At 51.6% G+C, this 22,005-nt stretch overlaps 1 protein-coding gene across 1 annotated transcript in view; it reads right to left on the minus strand.

The window, feature by feature from the left end:
* Nucleotides 1-1,004: 1,004 nt before the first annotated feature.
* The window catches only part of GRIK3 (glutamate ionotropic receptor kainate type subunit 3), a gene marked incomplete at both ends in the record, with an annotated part of 83,273 nt that continues 62,272 nt past the window's right edge, over nucleotides 1,005-22,005 (minus strand). Inside the window, 8 exons of the mRNA XM_082071530.1 lie at nucleotides 1,005-1,199; nucleotides 2,196-2,446; nucleotides 2,668-2,890; nucleotides 7,329-7,546; nucleotides 9,664-9,782; nucleotides 13,869-14,092; nucleotides 19,264-19,467; nucleotides 21,454-21,567. Of these exons, the coding sequence (XP_081927656.1) occupies nucleotides 1,005-1,199; nucleotides 2,196-2,446; nucleotides 2,668-2,890; nucleotides 7,329-7,546; nucleotides 9,664-9,782; nucleotides 13,869-14,092; nucleotides 19,264-19,467; nucleotides 21,454-21,567 (1,548 nt within the window). The remainder of the gene's footprint in view (nucleotides 1,200-2,195; nucleotides 2,447-2,667; nucleotides 2,891-7,328; nucleotides 7,547-9,663; nucleotides 9,783-13,868; nucleotides 14,093-19,263; nucleotides 19,468-21,453; nucleotides 21,568-22,005) is intronic.

A 22,005-nucleotide genomic window follows, 5' to 3' on the forward strand; every position in this document is an offset into this window, starting at 1 on the left:
GCTGAGCCTTGGCCGTTCAGGTCTCTGCTGCCACGGGGAGCGTTTAGTCCTGGTCCACACAGATGGTCCTGTCCTGCTCCAGGTGCACATGCAGCGGTGCTGCCAAATTTCATGGGAATCGGTACCATTCGCCTCTTGGAAACAGCTCCAGTCCTGCGCTGCGGGAGCCCGTGGGGTCGGCCGCATTCTGCGGTTCTTTGCAGGAGAGACTGAGCTTTGCAGAAAGAGCGAAGGAGCAGAGGACCTGGAGATGTCACCCTGGGCCGGGGTTTGGCACAGGGTGTGGGTGGTGGCAGCAGCGCCGCGCACACCGCGCTGTCCCAGCCCTGCCCTGGTGCTGGGCTCCGCTCCGGCTCGCCGGTGAGCTCTGTGGATTGGCCGCGCGCGGTGCCGTGTCCCCTGCACCCGGCACGGCCCGCGCGGCCCCAGGCGTGGTGTCACCGAGCTGCTCCCACAGCCGGCACGGCCGCGGCCACCGCGGCACTCACGGACCTTTCCCCACAGCCGGAGCGTGCCGCGCGTGTCGGTGTGGGACAAATGCTCGCACAGACGCCGCGCACGCCACACCTGACCAAGCGTCGCTTTTTATTGCCATGCTGAAGAGGGAGCTCGGGGGCTCCTCCTTACCCGCCGAGGGTCAGTTTGGCTCAACTCTGTTTGGCCTCCGTGTGTTTTCAGTATGTAAACATCAGACTCCTGGATGGTGTGTTTGGACTTCATGAGGCCTGTGGGATCTAAGTGTTAAAAAAAAAAGGAATGAAAAATAAGAAAAACAAAACAGAAAAGCCCCAAGCCCCACGTTACAGTCCGTGCTTTGAAGTTATTTCTCCTATGCCGGTGATCGATGCAGCTGTGTTGTAAAGGCCTTGTTCTTGAGATGAGCCAAACCAGGCTTTTTTTTTGTATTTTATTCCTCTTGTCTCTTAATCCTTCCTTCCCTAGTTAAGAGTGCATCCAGCCTCGTCTGCCGCAGTTCTTCCCTCCCGCCCCCCCGTTCCCATTCCCTAGGGAAACACGGGTGTCAAGCCGGTGTTGCAGGTCATGTTGTCCTTCCCGGGCAGCCGTCGGTCGTTGAACGTGTGCATGTTGATCACGGCGTCCGTCTTCACCATCACTGGGGCCTGGGGCTTGTGTTTGACGCGGCGCTGGCAGGTGAGCGACAGCCGGATCTCGTCGGCCATGGCGCTGCAGAAGGAGCGCTGGGGACAAAAAGCATCGTTACTCCTGGTAAAATGTTCTGCTGACCTCTCTGCCAGCAGGAGGGCCCTGAAACCCAGCTCTGCAGAGGGCAAGCGTGAGGTTTAGGCTGCGTTTAAGGCATCAGCTGCGCTTAGTGGGACTTCAGTGATGTACGGGCGGCTGGCTGACCCCTCTCTCCTTTGGTGAGAATTGAACCTTTGAGGAATGAAACCCTGCGGAAGGCAGAGCTGCGGGCTCTGTCGGCGCACGGGTGCAGCGTGTGATCCCTGCTGGGGCTGCCGGCTCTGTGCGCTGGGGTCAGAGGGCTGGGGAGCCCGCTGGGATTGCTGGGGGGCACTCTGCCTTCATCTGTCTAGTCCAGCACATGAACAGCTTGCTTTGATTTCCAGTCATGTACGCAAATGTGCTTCCCATTTACTATACCACAACATGCAAGGAAGAGGGAAAAGCATAACAGCAATCCTCTGGTTTAATAAGCACTCACGTGTGGGATGAGCTGTTTGTGTAAGTGTTGTGAAAAGCTGGGAAGATAGTGTGAGGCTTCCTGGTGGACCCTGACCAGTTCCTTACGGCTCTTTGAACAGGAGTGGGGAGAAGAGATGGAAACTTCATGCGTGTACGTGTTACGCCTGGAATGTGCAACGCGATTGCATGTGACAGTGGTGGGTGGATATAACAGTTCAGAAAGGTCCCTCCCAGGGTCCTCTGTCTGTCTTGTTATGACTTACATGTCCTCTTGCTCAAAACTGTCCCACTAATGTTTACCAGTGTAGTTACTGCAGCAGCAGATGCCCCTGATCGAGGGGACAGGAGCTGAGGCTGGGGAGCGGGACGGAGCAGAGAGCCCTGGGACAACATTTTGGGGGTGCTGCATTTCAACCCCCAGGCTGCAGCTGCTTGGGTTTCCAGGCAGCACGGGCAGGGCTGGATGCCTCTGCCCGTCCCCCTGCCTGGCTCTGGGGTACAAAACCCTCAATGACCGGGAAAATTGGTACCTGCTCGCGCTCCGCCGTTTTGCGCAACTTGTAGATGAACTCCACCATGGCCACGAAGACAGACAGCACCAAGCCTGCTGCCAGGACAATGAAAATCCCACCGATGTTTTGGATGCCCAGAGCGCTGGCCTCCTTGTTCTCATCCTCAGGGCAGCCGTTCCCCCGCCACCACTTCTCCTTCATGACATGGAGCTTGTCCTCCTCCTGCAGCTGGAGGATGGCAACGGTGATCTTGTCCCTGTACGGTGACCCTGGGGAGAGGGAACACCGTTACACACGGGGGGAATGTACTGCACAAAGTAGGGAACGGCTCTGCACCAAGCAAAGCTTTTCGGACCTCTCTTCAACAGGCAGACAGCGTAAGCTTTGGGATTTGGAAACTCTCCGCTGGGAGGGGAATACCATATCCCCATGGTTGGGTTTGCAGTAACCAGTCCCCTCCTGCCCACAGAAGCCCTGCAGTGTCGCTCACCCATGGGCGTCCCGATGCCGTAGCCTTTGGAGTCGAGGAGCCCCCCGATCTGCGTGAGGTTGCAGTTGCGCTGGGTGATGTACTCGATGGTGGTTGACTCCATCAGCAGCGCGTAGTCGGCCGTCAGCGTTCGCTGGATTCCCTCCTCGTTGTTCTTCACCAGTGCTGTGGGTTTGCTGCTCATGAAAGCCCACATTTTTTCAAACGTGGATATTTTGGATTTCTGGAAAAACAATACCCCCCACCCCAATAAGAATTAGTCTTCTATTTGCTGAAACAGGGTTCTTTACCGTAAATTATAATACCAGTTTGAGAACAGATCACATAATGGAATCACTACCAATTTGACCGTGTCTTAAATATCTGCTTCCCTGCCCAGTGTCGTTTGGCATCACACTGGGTCTATTTAAAGGTATTGGTCTCCTAACCAGAATTTGGTTTCTCCTGTAGTGTTTCTGCACAATGAGAAGACAGAGAACATTTCAGAGCGTTTGTTTTTCTCTTCTGCACACGCTCTGTTATATTTTTGTCTTTCCTCAAGCATCACAAGGAAACATGTCTCCTCCGAGATGTGTGCAACTGCCAAACAAATTGAACGTAGCCACATAAACAGAGGATGGAAGTATTCAAGATTGTCTTACGGCTAAAAATAAGCATGTCTATTCTTTCACTATCAGCAGGCATTCTGTTAAAAAAGGAGGAATATGTTTTCTAGCTTGCTATTCATGTGAATGTTTTATTCTTCTAGAAAATGTGTTGGGTGGGAAGATAGATGGTTATTTTATGTCTTTCTGTAACGTTTGAAATACAGCATTTAGCTATGGCCACCTCTTGGGCTGTCTCTGTGTAGGCTGTCAGGAAGATAACTGGCTTCAGTCTGGAAATCCTGCCTAGAAAGGCACTCGTGCTTTCTCTGAAGTGCCGCTTGCTGGTCACTGTGTCCGCTCCTCTGTCCGTCCCGGCTGGAAAAGCACTTGGACATTGAGGCTCGTGTTCGTGGTGCTGCCTGAGCCTTGATGTGCTGTTCTTTTCTGCCCCATTTCTTGTTTTTCCTGTTTTTTTTCCTGCGTCTTTGTGCCTTTTTCTTCTGGAAGAGGCAGCTCGGTCAGCCAAAACCTCCCCGTCCCCAGCAGCACCGAGCAGGAGCGGGTGGTAAACAGGGGGCTCAGTCTTTGCGCTTTGCCTGGAGTCGGGTTACGTGCTCACCTGCACCCCGAGCATAGATTCTTCTGATAAAAACACTAAATAAGGCTGAGTTAACTAAGAAAATCAGTCCCTTGCAGTGCTTTCTATTCCAAATGCTTTGCCTGCCCACCCCAGGCGTTTTCAGCACGTTGAACAGAAGTTAAACGTTTCATGGCAGTTGCCACGACCAGCCCGGCGCTGGTTGGCGTAGTGCGGTGACAGAGGCTGTTCCTCTGGCCCTGCGGGCTCATTCTCCTGCCTCAAATATCCACAGACTCATTCCGTCTCAGTTAAAGCTCCTGTTTGTCATAATCCACCCGATGAACGTGCAGCCGTGGATGTGCCGGAGCAAATTCCATTCAAGAGGCACTATAATCTCCCTCACTTGAAAATCTGGTCCAGTGCCTCTAAGGTAGATTTGTGGCATCTATCAAACCTCAAAGAGCAGCAAGAAATGTAGCCTCCAAAAGGATTATTAAATATCTGTGCATTACAATGGGTAATTGAAATGAATAGCATACTCGGCTTGCTGATAACGACTTGTTTAACATTTATACAGTTCACTTCAGAGGCCTCTGGGTTCACTGGCTCTCCCTTTCTCTCTTTCTCTTCCTTCATTTAATGCTCCTTGGGTGTTGACACAGAGCTCTTAAACAACATCAGTGTTCTCCCAGTTTAAAGCATAGAGCAAAATAAACTGGCAAAAAATCAATAGGTTGCATTTAGTGAAGCTAATAGGACTTGCATGAGGCATTGTTGCTCTTCGGGCAACTTAAATTACATGAGACAGGGCTCCCTGGAAGAGAAAAAACACTTTTCTCTTCTTAAATCACCGTTTCTGACCGGCTGAAAGGACTTAATTGTGGTTTGAAATGCCGGGAGGAGTCAAGGTTTGGCAGCTGCGCTGTGTCAAGCCCGCTCCGGGTGTCCCAGCTGGGGACACTGTGGTAGGGGGGACAGCGGTGACAGGGGGACACCAGTGACATGGGTACACAGGTGACAGGGGGACAGCGGTGACAGGGGGACACCATGGGGGGGTGGGCACCCCAGAGACGGCCCGTGTCCCCGCAGCAAAGCGCCGCTGGTTGCGATGTCCTCGTGTCCCGCAGATGAGGCCGTGGTGGCTCCCTCAGGCAGGTCAGGCCCTCGGTGCAGTCTCGGGGTCTCCCCAAGGTCTAAAACCTGCCACGTCCTCACTGGGAGCTTATTTCCTATTAGTTTAACTTAGCTGGCACGAGCCAAGAACATTCCTTTTCCAAGTGAAGACTGACCAGCTGTAGTTGTCGGCACAGCGCTGGCAGTCGGGTAGACCTGGCTGGTTGTTACGAGTCCAATTTGGAAGCGATTGTCAGTCATAGTGAGAACAGTCATCGATCAGAAACCGCAGGGGCGGCCGCGGTGAGGACCACCCGTGCTCCAGCCCCGTTATCCTATTGGGGAGAAGCTGTTCATTCCTCTGTCCTCTCAGAACGCTTCAGCCCTACTGCAAACACGGGCGCTTATTTATGGAATTTGGATGGCGTTACCTGAGAACATACCATTCAAATAAGCCAAACCACCATCTTCATTAGGCACAATAATATTAGTAGTCATTTAGTAGTCAGTAAAGAATTCACGTGAGGTTTTATTTTCCTGGGCTTTTTGTGGGCATTTTATTTTGCTGGACTTCTGATTTTACAGCTTAAGGTGATTTACCTTCCAGAATCCTTACTGGGGTTAGTTACTGTCTGATATAGGCTGTGGGGAGATGCAGATTTCTTCTCTGTGGAATGAGTATTTACTCCTATGTGTTGCACAGAAGAAATCTGAGATAGTGGCAGGCAGAGACCCTCCTGTGGTCCCCACGCCCCCCTCAATGCCCACTTTGCTCAAAAAGGCAGATGAAGAGGAACTCGGAAGCATTAAGATAAATGGCCTGACACCGACTTCTTCCTGCAAAGAAATTCCGGCATCGTAAGCTCCTGATCGTTGGGAATGATGGAGATTATTGCTGACACGGACAGGCTGGGGATCATGTCCCTCTCCACCTGCTCCTGTCCCACCGGTTCACGTGAGTGGATAAAACCATCGGGGTCTGCCCTCTGCATCTTAATAAAACCCCGCGTTAGTGCTAAATGAGCTGCCTGGTGAAAGGCTGCGTCCCAGCCCCTCTGAGTGCAGTGACGCCGGGAACGCCCCTGAATCCATCCCTTGAGTCACAGCCCAGAATCTGCCTCTAATAACCAACGCGTCAGGACCAGTCACCCAAATAAATTAATGGGATAGTTTAGAGGAGCCACTACCAGGCATCTTGCCAAGACATATATGCCTTTTTATCAGTGAAATTGGCAGGAAAGTAACTTTCAGGCTTAAGGTTTTCAATTCTAGCCTGTATGAAAAAATAAATTGATTTTCACCAGCTGAAGATACTTGTGAGGATTTAATATTTCTGTACAAGTGAGTATATACGTACACACGTACACACACTCACACTCGTACTCCCCGCTGCACGTTAAACCCGGCATTTGTTCAGAGGCAGCACGCTTTGCAAGATATGAAGGATTTCTGGCATGATTTATAACAAACCCTAGATGCTGTTCCTAAATTAATTGAGCTGTGTTTATTCCTGTAACTCGATCTGCATTGCCAGGGAATAAATAGCTTCTCAAAAGTTCTTTTCATGAACCTGAAATGTGCCAGTGGGGTTGGGCAAAGTCTCCATTTGCTGCAGCTGGTTTGCTCAGGCGCACAGAACAAACCTGGGCTGGAGCAGCCGCCGGGTTTGGGCTCAATTCGACAGGGACCTTCTGCAGGGAAGGTGCTTCGAGAACGTGCGATCCGCCTGTCCTGCTGTGCCTAATGTGCGCTTCGTGTTACGCTGTCTGAGCCAATATCAGGTACAGTCTCAGAGGCTATAAAATGAATATATGTTGTAATTGTGACTTCAATTAGCAACGAGGAGAGGGAGGTTTAATCATGATGTGAGTCTAGATGAGCTAAACTGGGTCTCTTTAGCTTGGAGAAGAGGAGACTGAGGGGTGACCTCATTCATGTTTACAGATATCTAAAGGGTGAGTGTCAGGAGGATGGAGCCAGGCTCTTCTGGGTGACAACCAGGGACAGGACAAGGGGCAATGGGTGCAAACTGGAACACAAAAGGTTCCACTTAAATGTGAGAAGAAACTTGTTGGGGGTGAGGGTGGCAGAGCCTGGCCCAGGCTGCCCAGGGGGTTGTGGAGTCTCCTTCTGTGCAGACATTCCAACCCGCCTGGACACCTTCCTGTGTAACCTCATCTGGGTGTTCCTGCTCCATGGGGGGATTGCACTGGATGAGCTTTGCAGGGCCCTTCAACCCCTGACACCCTGGGATTCTGTGAAGTCTTGGCAAGGGATTGGAACAACCTGCTTAGAAGGAGAAGCAGCAGTGGCTTAGGAGCCTTTTTAGCTTTGGTTCTTTGTTCTCAGAAAGTTCCGGCCCTGCCTGTGCCTGGTCTCACCTTGAAGAAGGTCATGGTAGCTCCGTCCTTCACGGCTCCATACTCTATTTTTGTCTGCTTGGCCAAGTCGTCTGCCGAGTCGATGGGGGATTCCATCCTCTCCACCGTCAGGAAGGCGGCGAGGTTGGCCGTGTAGGACGAGATGATGATGAGGGTGAAGAACCACCATATGCCGCCAATGATCCGTGTGGACAGGGCTTTGGGCATCAGCTCGGAGCCTGGGATGGGACAGGAAGCAGAGAGAAGAGACCTGTACATTTTATACGCTATATACATCTATACAGAATCACAGAATGTTAGGGATTGGAAGGGACCTCGAAAGATCATCCAGTCCAATAGATACATAAAGGATTAGGTTCCACTGTCAAAACTGTAACAGCGACACAATTAAAACCAGCTGGTTTTGAGGCAAATGACCCATGGGTCTTGCACGCAAGGAAATCAGTGAGGTTTTTGTAACGTTTGCAGAAAACCCCTGTCCCTTCCCTGCTGCCCTTGGGTACAGTGCACAACGTACAGGAAACGTTCCAACGGAAGTGATTAGCCGGGCTGCTTTTATCAGATTTAAATAGCAAACCATTGCAGAACTTTTATGAGGGTTTTGTTCTGCTGTTTAAAAAGGGCTTTGCTTTTATATGGATTATTTTTCAAAGGATTCACTCTAGGGAGTGTGTTCAAATACACAAGGTTTAAAAAAAATAATCAAACAGCAAGAGAAAGGAGCTATCAGGGTCCAGTACTTTGAATACTGGTGAGAAGTGGGGAAGCAGGAGATGTTACAGCATAAAAGGGGTAACAGGTCTGGAATGACTCTTATTGAGCAGACATGAAGGACTAAATGGGTTGTGCTATTTTTGTAATTGCCCAAGATACCTTTTAAAGCCAGGAAAGAGCTTTGGGTTTGAAACAACTGCGTTCAGAGGATAAAACCAGCCTGGAATTTGGAACAAAGATTGGGCTTTGCAAAGCAGTTTTCAGCAGCACGGCACCAAAGCGCATCTCGGAGTGTGGATTCTCCTCTGAGCGCAGCAAGGAGACCCCACGGGGGGCCGAGGTCCTGCTGTGGGTCACCCCAAATCCTGCTGCGGGTCACCCCAAATCCTGCTGCGGGTCGCCCCAAGTCCTGCTGTGGGTCGCCCCAAATCCTGCTGCGGGTCTCCCCAAATCCTGCTGCGGGTCTCCCCAAATCCTGCTGTGGGTCACCCCAGGTCCTGCTGCGGATCTCCCCAAATCCTGCTGTGGGTCACCCCAAATCCTGCTGTGGGTCACCCCAAATCCTGCTGTGGGTCTCCCCACATCCTGCTGTGGGTCTCCCCAGGATCCTGCTGCAGGTCTCCTCAAATCCTGCTGTGGGTCACCCCAAGTCCTGCTGTGGGTCACCCCAAATCCTGCTGTGGGTCACCCCAAATCCTGCTGTGGGTCTCCCCACATCCTGCTGTGGGTCACCTCAGGATCCTGCTGCTTCCCTGCTTTCTCCCTTTGAGGCATGGGCCGGCGTGACATCAGTCTGGCTTTGAAATACCATTCTCCTTAGATGCAGAACAGAGTTAAAAAGAGTCCAGCTCTTTTCATTTATCAGCACTTGCTCCGAGGATGATTCATCCTGCTCGAACACCTTGCTGGGAACTGTCCTGCCCGGCCGGACAGCGCCCGGCACCGCGGGAGCAGGAGCGCTGTGCGTGTTCTGCTGCTCTCTGGGTGGAACTACTGATACACGGTAAATTAAAGCGTGATAAATGCTTGACATTTTCTGCTTATTTTTATTCCTGGATTTTCTGCAATTAGATCACAGCTGAATTTTGTTCCTTTTTCAGAGATGCTCACAAGCTCCCCCTCTGCTGTCTTTTTAACAGATTTGCTCTATTCATCTCTCTCTGTATATCCCTTTGCTTTATTCCAACCACATATAGGAACATAATCCCATCCATATCCCATTTCTAAGGTCCCTGTGACTGTGGTATCTTCCACCAGGAGTACTGGAACCGTTGAGTCTCGCGGTGGCCGCCGGGCAGAGCTGCCTGCAGATGCTCCTCACCATCCATCCGCTCAGCCCCAGCAGCCTTGGCCGGTGCTAGAGGGAGTTCCAGGCCATTTCACAATGTGCAGAATGACCAGATGAGGATAAAAATGGAGACAGACCAGAGGGGATGATGCTCTGTCTTCTGTGAAAGTTGATTTAAAACAGAGCGAGCCAGGACAGAGATACTGAGATTAAACCGATTGCCTGGGTGAACTGAAGCGGGGATTTGCAGGTCTGTGGGATGCTGTGAGTTTGGGGAGCCCAGGGGGTGCAGGCGGCATCCTGCGCTGGGACAGGGGGGCTGGGGGGCTGTACCTTGCTGCATCAGCGCTCCCATCCCGAACCAGAAGCTGTTCAGCAGGGTGAAGTTGTTCTCCACGACGTCCGAGCCCGGGTTGCAGGGGTGAGCGTCGTACCACTCGTACGGGCTGAACCTGCGCACGGGGGAGCGAGAGCTCGTTAGTCAGGACGCGGCTGAGAAGAACCCGAAGGAGCAGGAGAACGGGAGCCGGGATCCATCCCGAGCGCAGCGGGCGTGCGGCTTTTAGCCAGGATCCGGGGAGGATTTTCAATGGGAGAAACGCTAATATTTTTAGAGCTGTTCATTTACATTTTCCAAGAGTCCCAAATTTTGCAGAGATTAAATTAAAAACATAATTGGTGTAATTGCTTTTGAACCAGGCATTAATTATCATCTCCGCTCCCTTCTGAAATCCCTGTAGCTTCGCAACAGCCCTTTCCCAAAGCCCGGCCCACAGGCTGAGCTGGAGACAGTTCTCTCTGTAATTCGCTGCCAGACGCGCTGCCACCCAAGGGGGTGTCTGGGTGCTGAATTTCAGGGGTGCCCCAGCCAGAGGGTGGGTGCATTTGGAGCAAAGAGCCCCAGCTCTGTCCCAGGGCCCCCAGCAAACCCTTGGTCTTGTGTCCTGCCCACCTCCTCGGCTTTTAAACAAGAGAAAATCAGAAGGGACAACAAAAATGAGGCTGAATTCAGACCTGGCTTTACATGCTGCCTGCTCCTTTAAAAACTTTCTGTAAATTTATGCCAGGGGTGTATAAAGGATGGTGCCTAAGCCCTTTCTGTTGGATAAAACCAGCGTTGAGGAATTAATGAAAACCTTCTTGGGCTGCCAATGAGAGAATATGAAAAGGAAAGGGAATTGGTAAGATCAAATGAGCCTGACAAGATGACACGCTGAAGAACTTCAAGGTTTCCGAGCGAAAACCTACTGGTGCCGCTCAAATTACAGAGAGAGATTCAGGAAACTGCAAAGCGGCGACGGAGTCTTCGGTGCTTGAAAAGCGAGTGGGGCCATTAGCGGCAGCAGAGGGTGACGAGGGAAGGAGCGAGCGGGGCTCGGTGACCCCACAACCAACGGGGGCTGCTCGGGGTCCCCGCCGGCTGGTTCCCCCTGCTCAGGTTCAGAACAGGGGCTGAGAAATATTCCATCAAAAACCTGCTTATTTTCTCGTCTCTTCTTGGCCTTTTTTAGCGGGGAAACAGGGGAGCATTTCAAATAAGGTTTAAAGATCTACCACAAAATACTTTTTGAGTCTAAATTGCATCTCTAGAGGAGTTTCTTATGGATGACCCAGCCCTCATCGCAATTAAGATGGATATTAAAGCCGGCGCCCCGGTGTGCAGCCACAGGTGATGAGCTGTCGTTTGAAGGGCGTGTGGGGCTGGGGACGGGTGACGGTTCAAATCAGCAGCACGGCCCCCGTGGAGCCCCGTGGAACCCTGTGTTGGGTCCCCGCACAAATTGCTCCCACGAAGCCTTAGAAATTGCCGCTGTCGATGGCTCTGGGGGGGCTGGGGTGGGAGCAGAGGCTCCATCAATAACTAAAGACTGAATAAAAGGGGAGATGGATCAAATCCATCCTTTCCCTGCCTCTGAATAGTCTCTAAGTTGGTTTTAAGTGGCATTGACCTATGATTATAGCATCAGCAGAGGACTCTGGTGCCTAGTTCAGGAGACTCATGTCTCTGAATTAAGGCTTTGCTATTTCCATTGTGGTTTTCTCCCGAGAATTGAATTTTAGAGGCCTTGCTGGGGTCAAAAGCAGATATTGTTTCCATTACTGCTGAATGCAGTAAATACGTTCCCTATGCAACCTCTCGCTTTCCATCTCTATGTGTTGAAAGATCGTTCCTGCAGAACCTTAATTACGCTGAACACTTGATGTTCTCTGAAAGAATAGGAAGGCAGAAGAAATGTCAGGAAGAAACCATGTGAAAAAGAAACAATTGCAGTCTTTCCCAGGTTCAATTTGAGCCCCAAACCAGCCTGGTAAGGAGGGTCCCCAGGGCGGGGGGTACCCGGGGGGTCCCGGGGTGGACAGACCAGCCTGGGTCTCCTCTCACAAATGTTTTTCACATCAGGGCTCGTCCCAGCGCTCCCCTCGTGTTCATCGCCAGGAATTTCACGTGCAGATACAGTTTTCACATTTAACGCACTTTGAAAGGGGCAGCTGGACAATTTGGGCTGGATTTGGCCGTTACGCGAGTTGGGAAAAATAAACTCATAAACGTAAAATTGTGTTTGAATTGTCATTCCAAGCCGCACAAGCAGCCTGATACTTTATGACATTAAAGTCAAAGGCGTTCCGGCAGCAGAGCCCATCGAGCCGCGTTCTGCATGGCTACCAGACACATAAGTTCTATCAGTCATCGCAATATTTTCCCTTTTCACAATTACCTTGGGTTCATTTTCCCAGATGAATATCTTTTCCCGCTGAGAGCATCTGGTTCCCTCTCCAACACAAAGCAAAACCGCGGAGGGCCTCATCCTGCCCTTCCCCAGGGCTGAGCTGGGGCAGGACAAAGCCAGCAAGCCACGTTTTGCCCAGTTCCCTGCATTTTGTGTGTCTGCGGCAGGGCGGAGCTGGTGGAGGGTGCAGCGGTGTGATAATGCAAACGCAGCTCTCGGTGTTGTATGGGATCGCACCAAGTGCCGCTGTTCTGTGCGTTAAGCGCCAGCTCCAGAACCCCAGTGCTGGGTGGTTGCTGGTGCTGCTGCTCCCCACGGGCTCCGTGCAAAGCTCCTGCAGAGCCCTGGGCGCTCATGCGGGGCCGGGGAAGGGCCTGGAAAGCCGGTGTGTGTCGCCATTCGCCAGAGAGGTGTTGCAGATTCTAGAGAGAACGATTGCAGTTGAAATGGGTAACTTGGAGAGCATCCCGTGTCCCCTGGGAGGGTCGTGCAGCCTCTCCAGCTCCGCGCCCAGCAGAGGAGGGTTCAGACGATGCTGCTTCGCCAGCCCAGATGCTCTGCAGCGTGAATGCTGCTAAGCCGAGTTTACTTTGACAACTGCTGTTATGTGTAATTAGGATGTTTCACAGTAAACTCAGGAAATCATCTCTAAATGCCTCCGTGGACCTGAGGGATGTTGAAAATTGCAGATTTGTTGTAACATGGGGGTTAATGGATTCTGGTTGCTGCAGTTTTCCTGTTCAAGCCTTGCTTTGAGTGTCTGTCTGACTGATGGCAGTGGGTGAGACAGGAGCGGGTCTCTGGGGATGGCACCGCGGCCCGTGGGGCTCCGCACAGAGCCCGGCCGGCCGGGGGGGCTGCACGGAGCCTTCTGAAGGCACCACCAGCACAGCTTCAACTGGAAGGAACGAGAACCGAGCCTCTCATGCAGTTTGTGCTCAGGAAACACTCCCAGCACTGTGTTTACGCGCAATATTTAAACCCAGCGAGGGCTGCGCGTGGCCGGGGGGGCGGCTGCGGGCAGGGGGGGGCAAGTGCTTTGTTTTGGTTTGAAAAGGTGGAATCACGTATTGAGAGCAGCCCCGGACTGTGCGTCTCATCAAAGACTCTGGGAAATTCATAACACATGCAAATATATGCAAATTCTGCTGCTTTTAAATATAGGGGGTTTAAACATGCTAATTAGATGCATATTAATTTTGTAAACAGACACATTGTCTGACCCCTAGCAACGGGTTCTCCGTTCTTCTGATACAGGGAGGGGTTTGTGGGAGCTTTGCTGGTGGAGGGTTCAGAAATGGGAGGTGAAGATAGTGCAGGACACAGGGGCTTCTCCCTGGAGCAGGTAACAGGAGCATGAACGGCGAACGATACAGAGCAAGAAAATCACCCTTCGTTATACCAGGGAGACGCTAATGAAGCGGAAAGGCAACAAAACTTCTAAAATCATAAAAGCAAGCGCATTTTAAAATTCTTTTGTACTGGAAGTCTACTAAATCTGTAGAACCCTCTGCCCTGAGACAGCGAAAGAGGCTTACGGGTTTATGTTAATAAAGCAAACAAACACAAGCGCGTTTAGGACGGTAAAGCAGTACAAAGGATAGAACACAGGCTGGAGCTGGCGAAGAGGGAAACAGATTCCCCGATGGATGGCTTGTCTGTAATTCTCCCCACGGGGGCTCTGTGAGCTCGGCAGCCCCGCTGAGGTTCGGGTCCGACACAGACAGGGAGCCTGGCAGGTGTGAGCAGCCACGGGCCTCCCAAAGGTGACTGAATCAGCGCCGGGTTTGGTGCCCCCACGTGCCTTACCTGGCAATGACAAACAGCACGCAGCTGACCCCCAGGTAGGCGAGGAGGATGTACATCCAGATGTCGGGAGAGAGCGGGTTGAGGAAGGAGAACACGCTGGGGTTGGTCCCGTTGGGCTTTCGGTACAAGATGCTGACCCCCAGCGTCATGAAGGGCTTGGAGAAGTCTATGGCTTTCTCCCGAACGTGGGTGATGGTGAGAGGAGCGACCGCCAGATCGGCTTTCTGTGCGTGACACGGGAGAGAGGAAGAGGCGTTAGAAACCGCGGGGTCGCCATCCCCGGTGGAGCACCCACAGCGGTCAGAAACCCCCAAAGCGCGGCCCTGGGGTTCCCCATTCCCCGGCACAGGTTGGGCTCCGTGGCCCCGGTCCCTCCAGCCGGACCAGCAAACACCGCCCTGTCAGAGCTGCACAAACCGAGTTCGGGGGCTTCTGGCACCACTGACTCCAGAGGAAATACGGGCATATAAATCATGTTTCTCAAGACGAGCGGCACCCGCCCCGTGCCAGGTGCTTAACATACTCATGCAAGATTTATTTAACATCTGGTTCTGAAAATTAAAATTCTAAATTAACCATGAGTGATAATTACGTAGGGATATAGTGATTTGTCATTACTTGCAAACTTCAAATCAATATTAGCTGTCTTGCTAGTCCAACAGAGACTATGGGTTCACTGTAGAAATGGGTGAGGAAATGGGTCGGGGCTGCAGAGGAAGGTTGGACTAATGATCGTGTTAGACATTGCAAACCTGTGATGGAAGTCAGTAGAATATTTTTAAATATATGGGAATCCAGGCCTTTTTCTATAGGAAAAGTTTCTTTTATCCATTACATATATATACATGTGTGTTATGATGGTCTCCTCTCCAAAGAACGTCGCTTTAAAGGTCCTTTAGCTCCTCCATCACCTCTGTGTGAGTGTCCTGACTCAACACGGAGGAGATCTCGAAGGATTTGGCGATGGATTTTTCTGGAGAACGGGACAAATGAGCCGTTCCGTGGTCAGCACTCCCTCACAACCCCCTGCCTTTAAAAAGCTTCGGCCAGATTTGCCAAAACGTTACAGCAAGGGAGTTTATGCTCCACCACAGAAAATGGAGAGAGGGAAATCTGCATGGATGCCCGAGGATCAAAACGCTTTTAGTGCAGAAATAAAGTTTTACTGTGTCATTTCAGCAGCTCCTGTGATTTGATCACAGCCGCGTGTCCTTGGCTGTAAATGTCACGCAGAAGCGGAACGGAGCGTGGATTAGGGAGCCCGCGCTCCGCGTGTCCCGAGCTATTAAAGGCAGCACAGGGCTGCACTTCCATCTCCTTTTTATCAATGCAGATTTTTCTGAAGGTGGCCTCTAATTAAGGGTTTGCTGACTGAGAGGATCTAAATCAAAACCCACCAAGGGTGACGCTTTCATTTGTCGTGCTCTGACATTACAGGCCGGGAAGTCAATTATCAGGCCCTGGCTGCTTCCTTCCCTCAGCCCCAACTTTCATGCTGTTGCACAGTAAGATGGGTTTTATTAAAAATGAGGAATGATACAAATTCCAGCGGCTTAAAGGCTGTTATGCAGCAAAACCACTTAAGCACACACTTGTTTCCCTAGAGCCTGCCGGCCTTCCAAGCCTTATGTGTGTTCCTGAGTGTTCTGCTGAATTGAGGCCAAAAAGGTGAATTTTGCAGCTACACACCAAGTGCAGACACTTCTCCAAGACACCTTGGAGGGCTTGGATCCCCGTATTCCCGCAGTTACAGCATTTTCGCTTGGCTGGAACGGATGCAGGTTCAGCGGGCGTTTGGGGGTGGGTTGTGTTCTCCGCAGAGACTCTTGGCTTGGTTGGCAGGTGCTGAGTGTTATCTGGGGCTCGCAGCGATCACAGTGGCCGGGGGTCAGAGCAGCTCTGGCACAGCCGCTGGAATCCCGCAGCCCCGAGCAAAGCGCCGTGTGCCCGGCCGAGCCCGGAGCAGCGTAAGCACCAGGATAAACATTTATTCAAGAAAATAAGCTGCCTCAGTGCTTATTTTGCCAATCTCCGTTAGGTATTTACATACACTAATGATGTATGTGTTGCCTGAGAGACAGGTAAATAGTGCAGGTTTTACTTATTTGATTGGTATTCAGGTGTGACGTGGAGGACACTTCATACAGCAAAATCGGCTTTTCCCTGTTCCTGCCCCTGTGGCTTCCAAACGCATCACTTGGATTAAACACCCACCAGCGCAGGAACGTTAACGGCAATGTGGTTCAGTTTGTATTTCTGCCAGATTTTACTGTCAATAAATGCCCATTTATTGTGAAAGTGTTAAATCAACTGTCATAAATCGTCCCTAAGGATAGAAATTACATCTTCTCTATAGTTACCATTGGCAGGGATTTCCATTAGAAACCCTATTATTTTTCATACCTTTTTTATTCCCACGTGAAGTTTCAGATGGAATGGAAATTTGATATCCACTGTCTCAGCAGAAGACAAGTTTTATTTGTGAACAAGTTTGTGCAAAATGTCCAGAACAACTCATTCTGCCGGTTTTATGTGATCCTGCCCGCAAACAAAGGGAAGATTTGCAGGCGTCATTTTGCCAGACAACTCGGATTCATAAATCAGAATGGATGGGTCACAATGCACAGTGTGGTTTTGCTTGTATCAATAATGATTTCTATGAATAAACATCAGTGACAGGTCACTACTGATGAAAGGAGGCTCCCTGTTTATTATGAATAAAGGACACAGGAGCTTCTTTGCCACCCGGGTGCCCCAGGGCTCCCCAGACAGCAGCGCAGGGACCGCGTTCAGCTTTCCCATGGGATGGAGGCTCCTTTGCAGGGGAGGATGAGGATGAAAAGCAGCGGTGAGGAAGGAGTTTGCTTCTCCGGGGAGTGCAGGGAACCCCCTCAGAACGGGGGTTTTGGCGAGGAAGGCTGAGCGGCAGATGAAAGGCAGCAGGGCAGGGCTTTGCGCACGTCACTGCACGGGCTGTCGTCTCCAGAGCTGCTGCTGGGACCCGGCAGACAGGGTCACGCTGGGAGCTGCTCCCACTGCTGTTGCTTTTCCTGTTTATGCTTAAGGCCAGACTAGAAACAAAGCAGTTTTACAAAGGATCACAGCCCGAGGCGTCGCTGCCCGCGGCCAGGCCTGTCTGCATCAGAGAGGAGGATGCGAGACTCCCAAACAAGCCAGGAGACTGCGTCAACAGCCTGTCCTCCCACCCCAGCAATCCCAATTCTTTTATGAGAAGGAGACGCTGAATATGAAGGAAAGCCAGCCCAGCTACCAAACTCGCAGTGTGGGCAGCCCTGTTTTCATCGCTACAACTTTGTTTGAATGCTGTCTCCAACGCTTTTCCTACGAGGTGTGAAATAAGGCTGAACTCTCCCGTTGCAAAGTGCCGATGGGTTACTCCTTTCCCCGCGCGAGCTGAAGATGCTTTGCTGCTGAGGAAGGGCCCCATCTGGTTGCAGTTTCACTTTTTAATGCTTTACATAAACACTGCTATAAAAAGCAATGACATGCAGATAAAGAAAATAATGGCTTCGTCTGGGGTTTGGGCACTGGTTGTAAATCTCTCCTGGGCACGCACCCGCCACACCTGCTGAGAAGAGAGTTCCACCTTGGTGCTGCAGCAGAGCCTGCGAGAAGAGCGCGTTTGCTCCTCGCCTGTTGCTGGATGTTAATTTGCTTTTCAGTTAGCCAAGAAATACTTTAATGCAGGTTGACCATGAATTTCATGCTCCTTAATGAGGTTGTTCCTCATACCTTCTTCTCGGTCTGTCTCTTTTAGCTGACCACAGCTCTGGGGATGGCTGAAAGCCTCCGGAGAGCCCTCTAATGTCTCACAGGACATTGAAAGTGACACGGTTTGGACTAAATGACAGTCTGGCTTCTATTCCTTCTATATTATTTCCTGCTTTGGGGCAATTTACTTCTCAGAGCCCTGCACTCCAGATACTCTGCGGTGAGAGCAGCAAAACCGCAGCCGCTGTGTCCCCAGCGCGCTGTCCCCTGTCCGCAGCCCGTGCTCTGCGCCTGCTCCTGTCTGCGTGTCCCTTCTGCCGGGACACTGTCACTTGTCCAACCCAGCAAGGCTGTTGTGTAAGAGGCTCTGAAATGTGTATTTTGAGCTGTCTGGAGTTTTCTGGAAGCAGACGCAGGAAGGCAGGTCTGCGCAGCGTTCCCCTGCGGGACGCAGCGTCCTGCTGCCCCAAGGGCTGTCCTTGCGCGTCCTTGCCGCTTCTCCAGGCCGAGCCACCGGAGGACGGCAGCGCTCTCCGCTAACTGATTAAGCATCACTCTGTCCCTACAAGGGACATAATCATTATCATCTGCGTTTTACAGATGGAGCAAGTCTTGCACAGAAGCAACTTGTCCAATGTCATTTAGGGCAGACGAGCCAAATCTGGAAACACGACCCAGATCCCCGAGCCCCAGCTCCGCGGCCGCTCGGCCAGACAATGCTCTGTACCTGCCCAGCGCCGCTCATTTACTGGAGTGACTCACCCAGCAAACACATTCTTCTCACATGAACCGTGAGCGCATCACAGCCGCTATGTACGGGGGATTATTTTTGTCTCTTTTCTACTTAGGCAATGTTTTAAAAATGTGGCCAGGAACTTGAGAAGCGGCCCATGGGCCACTCGAGCAGGACGTTGAGGACAGAGCTGTGCTGCAGGGTGGCTCATACTGCCGCGGAGATCAGAGATTAATTTGGTCCTGATCTTTTCTTCCAGAGACCTTTTTCTGGGAGTAAGAGATTCATAAAAGCGCCAGCTTTCCTCGCCTCCCTAACTGGGCCTCTGGGATCACAGGATGTGCTGGAGGCAAAATATCTAATTAGGAACCTGAGCAACCTCTGGCTGCGAGTGGAGGTTTCAGAGTAGGTGACTTGTGGCAGCTGCGGGAGTGAAGCTGCCACGACAGTTTCACTGGTGTTTAATGGGCTCTCAGAAGTGGCCACAGCTGCTGTGTTGCAGGGGGAGCTCCACGTCCCAGGAGATGTTAGAAAATAAGCTCGGTTTATATAAAAAGGAAGTGTATTAAACTGTCCCCTGCACACCTGCTCTTGCAGTCTGGATCCCAGAATCGCAGGATCTGTTATCCGGATTCAACTGGGCTGCGTCTGGGCCACGTCTGGGGTCCCTCAGCCACCCTGGTGTTGTGCCCTGGCCCCTGTTTGTGGGGGCAGAGCCGCGGTGTCCCCGGGGGGCACCGCAGCTGGCGCGGGCGGCCTGTCCCACGTCCATGTGCAGAACCCCCCGGTGAATATTTAGAAGAGTCAAAGAGCTGCTCTTCCAACAAGTTGTGCAACACTTGTCCAGGCAGGGTGAGGCTGAGTCCCGAGCCGGCGGGTACCCGTCCCCCCGCAGCAAGCCTTGGGGACACGCAGCGAGCGCTCACTCACGTGGTCGATGAGCTCCTTGATCATGCCGTTCCACTGCCCCTTCTCGTCCTGCGCCCCGTACTTGCCGTCCTCCACCAGCCGGATCTCGTAGCTGAAGCCCAGGATGATGGCCAGCTCCTTCAGCAGGTCGATGCAGTAACCCTCGAAGCGGTCGTTCCCAAACAGGGCCGTGTCAGACTTGCGGAACATGACAAAGGGCTCTTCCTGCACACGGGAAGGCAAAAAGTCCCCGTGAAGGGTCGGTGCGGTCGTGGCGTAGAATGGTTTGGGTTGGAAGGGACCTTGGGGACCATCTAGTTCCAAGGACAGGGCCACCCCGCGGGTCAGCCTGAGCCGCCAGGCGCTTGGAGCAGGGCTGGCGCCGTGACATGTTGGGAATAAATTAACTTTACACAGCACATCAGCTAATTAGCAACCTTGTTTGCCCCACGAAATTTAATTTTGTCTCTTCTGAGCTGCCAACTGTTTTCCATTTGGTAGGATTTCAGGGAGAAAAATAACCATTTCGTGCTCTGAAAATGAAGAGCGTTGAGAAACAATAAAGGGGGGAGGACAAACTGGAGCCCGAATCGGGCGCAGCAGCGACGCAGCCGCCCCGCAGCGCGGTGCCCGCGGGCCGGTGGGTCCAACACGGCCAGGGGTGGGCGGCCCCAAACCTCCGTGGTTTGGTTTTCTTGCCTGTTTTGGCCAAACCGGTAAGATCCCGTCACAGAGCTGAGCTTGGCACGCACAGCTCGGTTCGGTCCTGCCCTCCCTGCGCCTTCCCTGGAATTAGTGCTTTGTTTGTGAATCAGCCGCATCCCTGGATCTCGATATGAATACACGGGCTCCAGAGCAGCCATAAAGCACTATTAATTTGGGGAAGAGCTGTAGGGATTACATACATATTTAACAGCCGAAGCACTGAACATTAGGACGCCACTCGCTTCAGTAATGTATCTCCAGGTCTCAAACATTTCCTAGGGGGTAATTCTGAACTCTGTGAACCACTTATTCACGGACTATTTCACAATTTATTACTGAAAATGGCCAGACATCCAATTCACAAGCTCTCTCGGTTTGCTAATCGATTTCTCAGTGAAGGTGCCCTCAATTTCATAACTTCACAGTTCCCATATTGCTTGGGGAGAGCGGTGCTGGCTGCTGGGGTAATATTTCTCTTCCAACAAGTCATTGCAATATGAGCAAAAGGGGAAAAAATAACCTTTCATGCTTTTCCTTTTAAAGTTTCCTCCTCTGGCTTTTCTACAATCATTTACACCAGTGCAAAAGTACAAAGGGGTGTTGCAAATGCAAATCAAATTGAAGGTTGTGTTTTATTTTTTAGAATCCAGTATATGGAAATGTAATTATTGCCAAACTGGGGTCTGAGCACATTTCCTCCTCCCACAGGCAAGGGGATTGCAGGGCAGCCGCGGATTTGAGGTAGATACCCCGTGGCACATGTACATGCCCAAGGAATGGTACAATTAATAGGAACTGATATCACCCGTGTACTTTATGTAATTTGTACATGCTCGCGGAGTGCGAGATGAAAACACTGCCTGAGAAAAGCATGTCAAAGGCGGATGGCTGATGGGTCTCCTCCTGGCTCCATCATCTCGCATTATGCCGTGGCCTTTGAGATCTGGTGATTATCGCACCCTAGACCCAGACATTTCCACAGCCCGGCCACGCGTCTTATCCCTCACAAGATGCATCTTTTCTAGTTTCCCTCGGTCCTCTCCATACACCTTTCACCGACACCCCGGTCCCGAATTACCTTTACCCTCTGTACCTTTGTGCCTCCTGAATATACGGAACACAAAGGGCCCAACGTTTCCATAGGCAAAGCCGCAGCTCAGGCTCAGTCCTGGGCAGGCTGTCCAGGGCTGACGTGAGCCTGCGCTGTGTAATACAGCCGTCTGGAAACCAATGCCACTAGTCATAATTCATTAGATAGTAAATAAAAATTCATTCTGATCTGATGCCTGCCGTCAAATCCAATAGCGAATGTGAGAACAAAACGCGGCGTGACAGTTGGGAGCGGAGGAGACCTGTTAAGCAGCCACGGTTTGCGGGGTAACGGCATTACTCTTAGCTGGTTTATCAAATACCGACTTGAGGGGGAAAGAAACGTGATTGTCACGGCTAAGCCAGTGTCTCTGGGATTTATGGGAGGAGGAGAGAGATGAGCTTGCAGTCACCTACCAGGACTGTGGTGACAATCAGGGATCTGTTGCTCAGCGAGTCGGTGACGTTCGGCCCCCGTCCTTTGGCAATTTCTGTGATGTTCAAACCCTCCGAAGGGCTCCACGCTCCAACCTGAAACAAAGCGAGCGAACCCGTGAACAGCCAGTGACACCCTCCCGGCCTGGGTAGGGGAGATGGTGCTTTCACCTCCAGTAACCAGAAGCAAACTGAAATGATCATCTTGTGTCACCTAAACAGGCGATTTGCATTAACCCTCCAGTTGCAGGTGGCTCCAGCTGCACGTGTCTGACCAGCAGCGCTGGCGCTGCTCTCTGATGCAGCTCTATGGAAGAGGACCCCGGTGAGTGGAATTCAGGGGCTGCACAAGCAATTTGCAAAGGTACCGTGTAGAGCGAATCATCGGACCGGGCTGGAGAGTCAGCTCTGGGCAAGGGTGAAGCAGAACAAAAGAAAACAAATACAAATATAAGGCCAGTTTCTTTATTTTCCCACCAATTTGCTTTGGTAGGGAAGATTAGAAAGGACTTGACCAGCTCTGCAGACGGTGGG

This window comes from Streptopelia decaocto, assembly GCF_964273445.1.
Source record: "Streptopelia decaocto genome assembly, chromosome: 23".
Classification (NCBI taxonomy): domain Eukaryota; kingdom Metazoa; phylum Chordata; class Aves; order Columbiformes; family Columbidae; genus Streptopelia; species Streptopelia decaocto.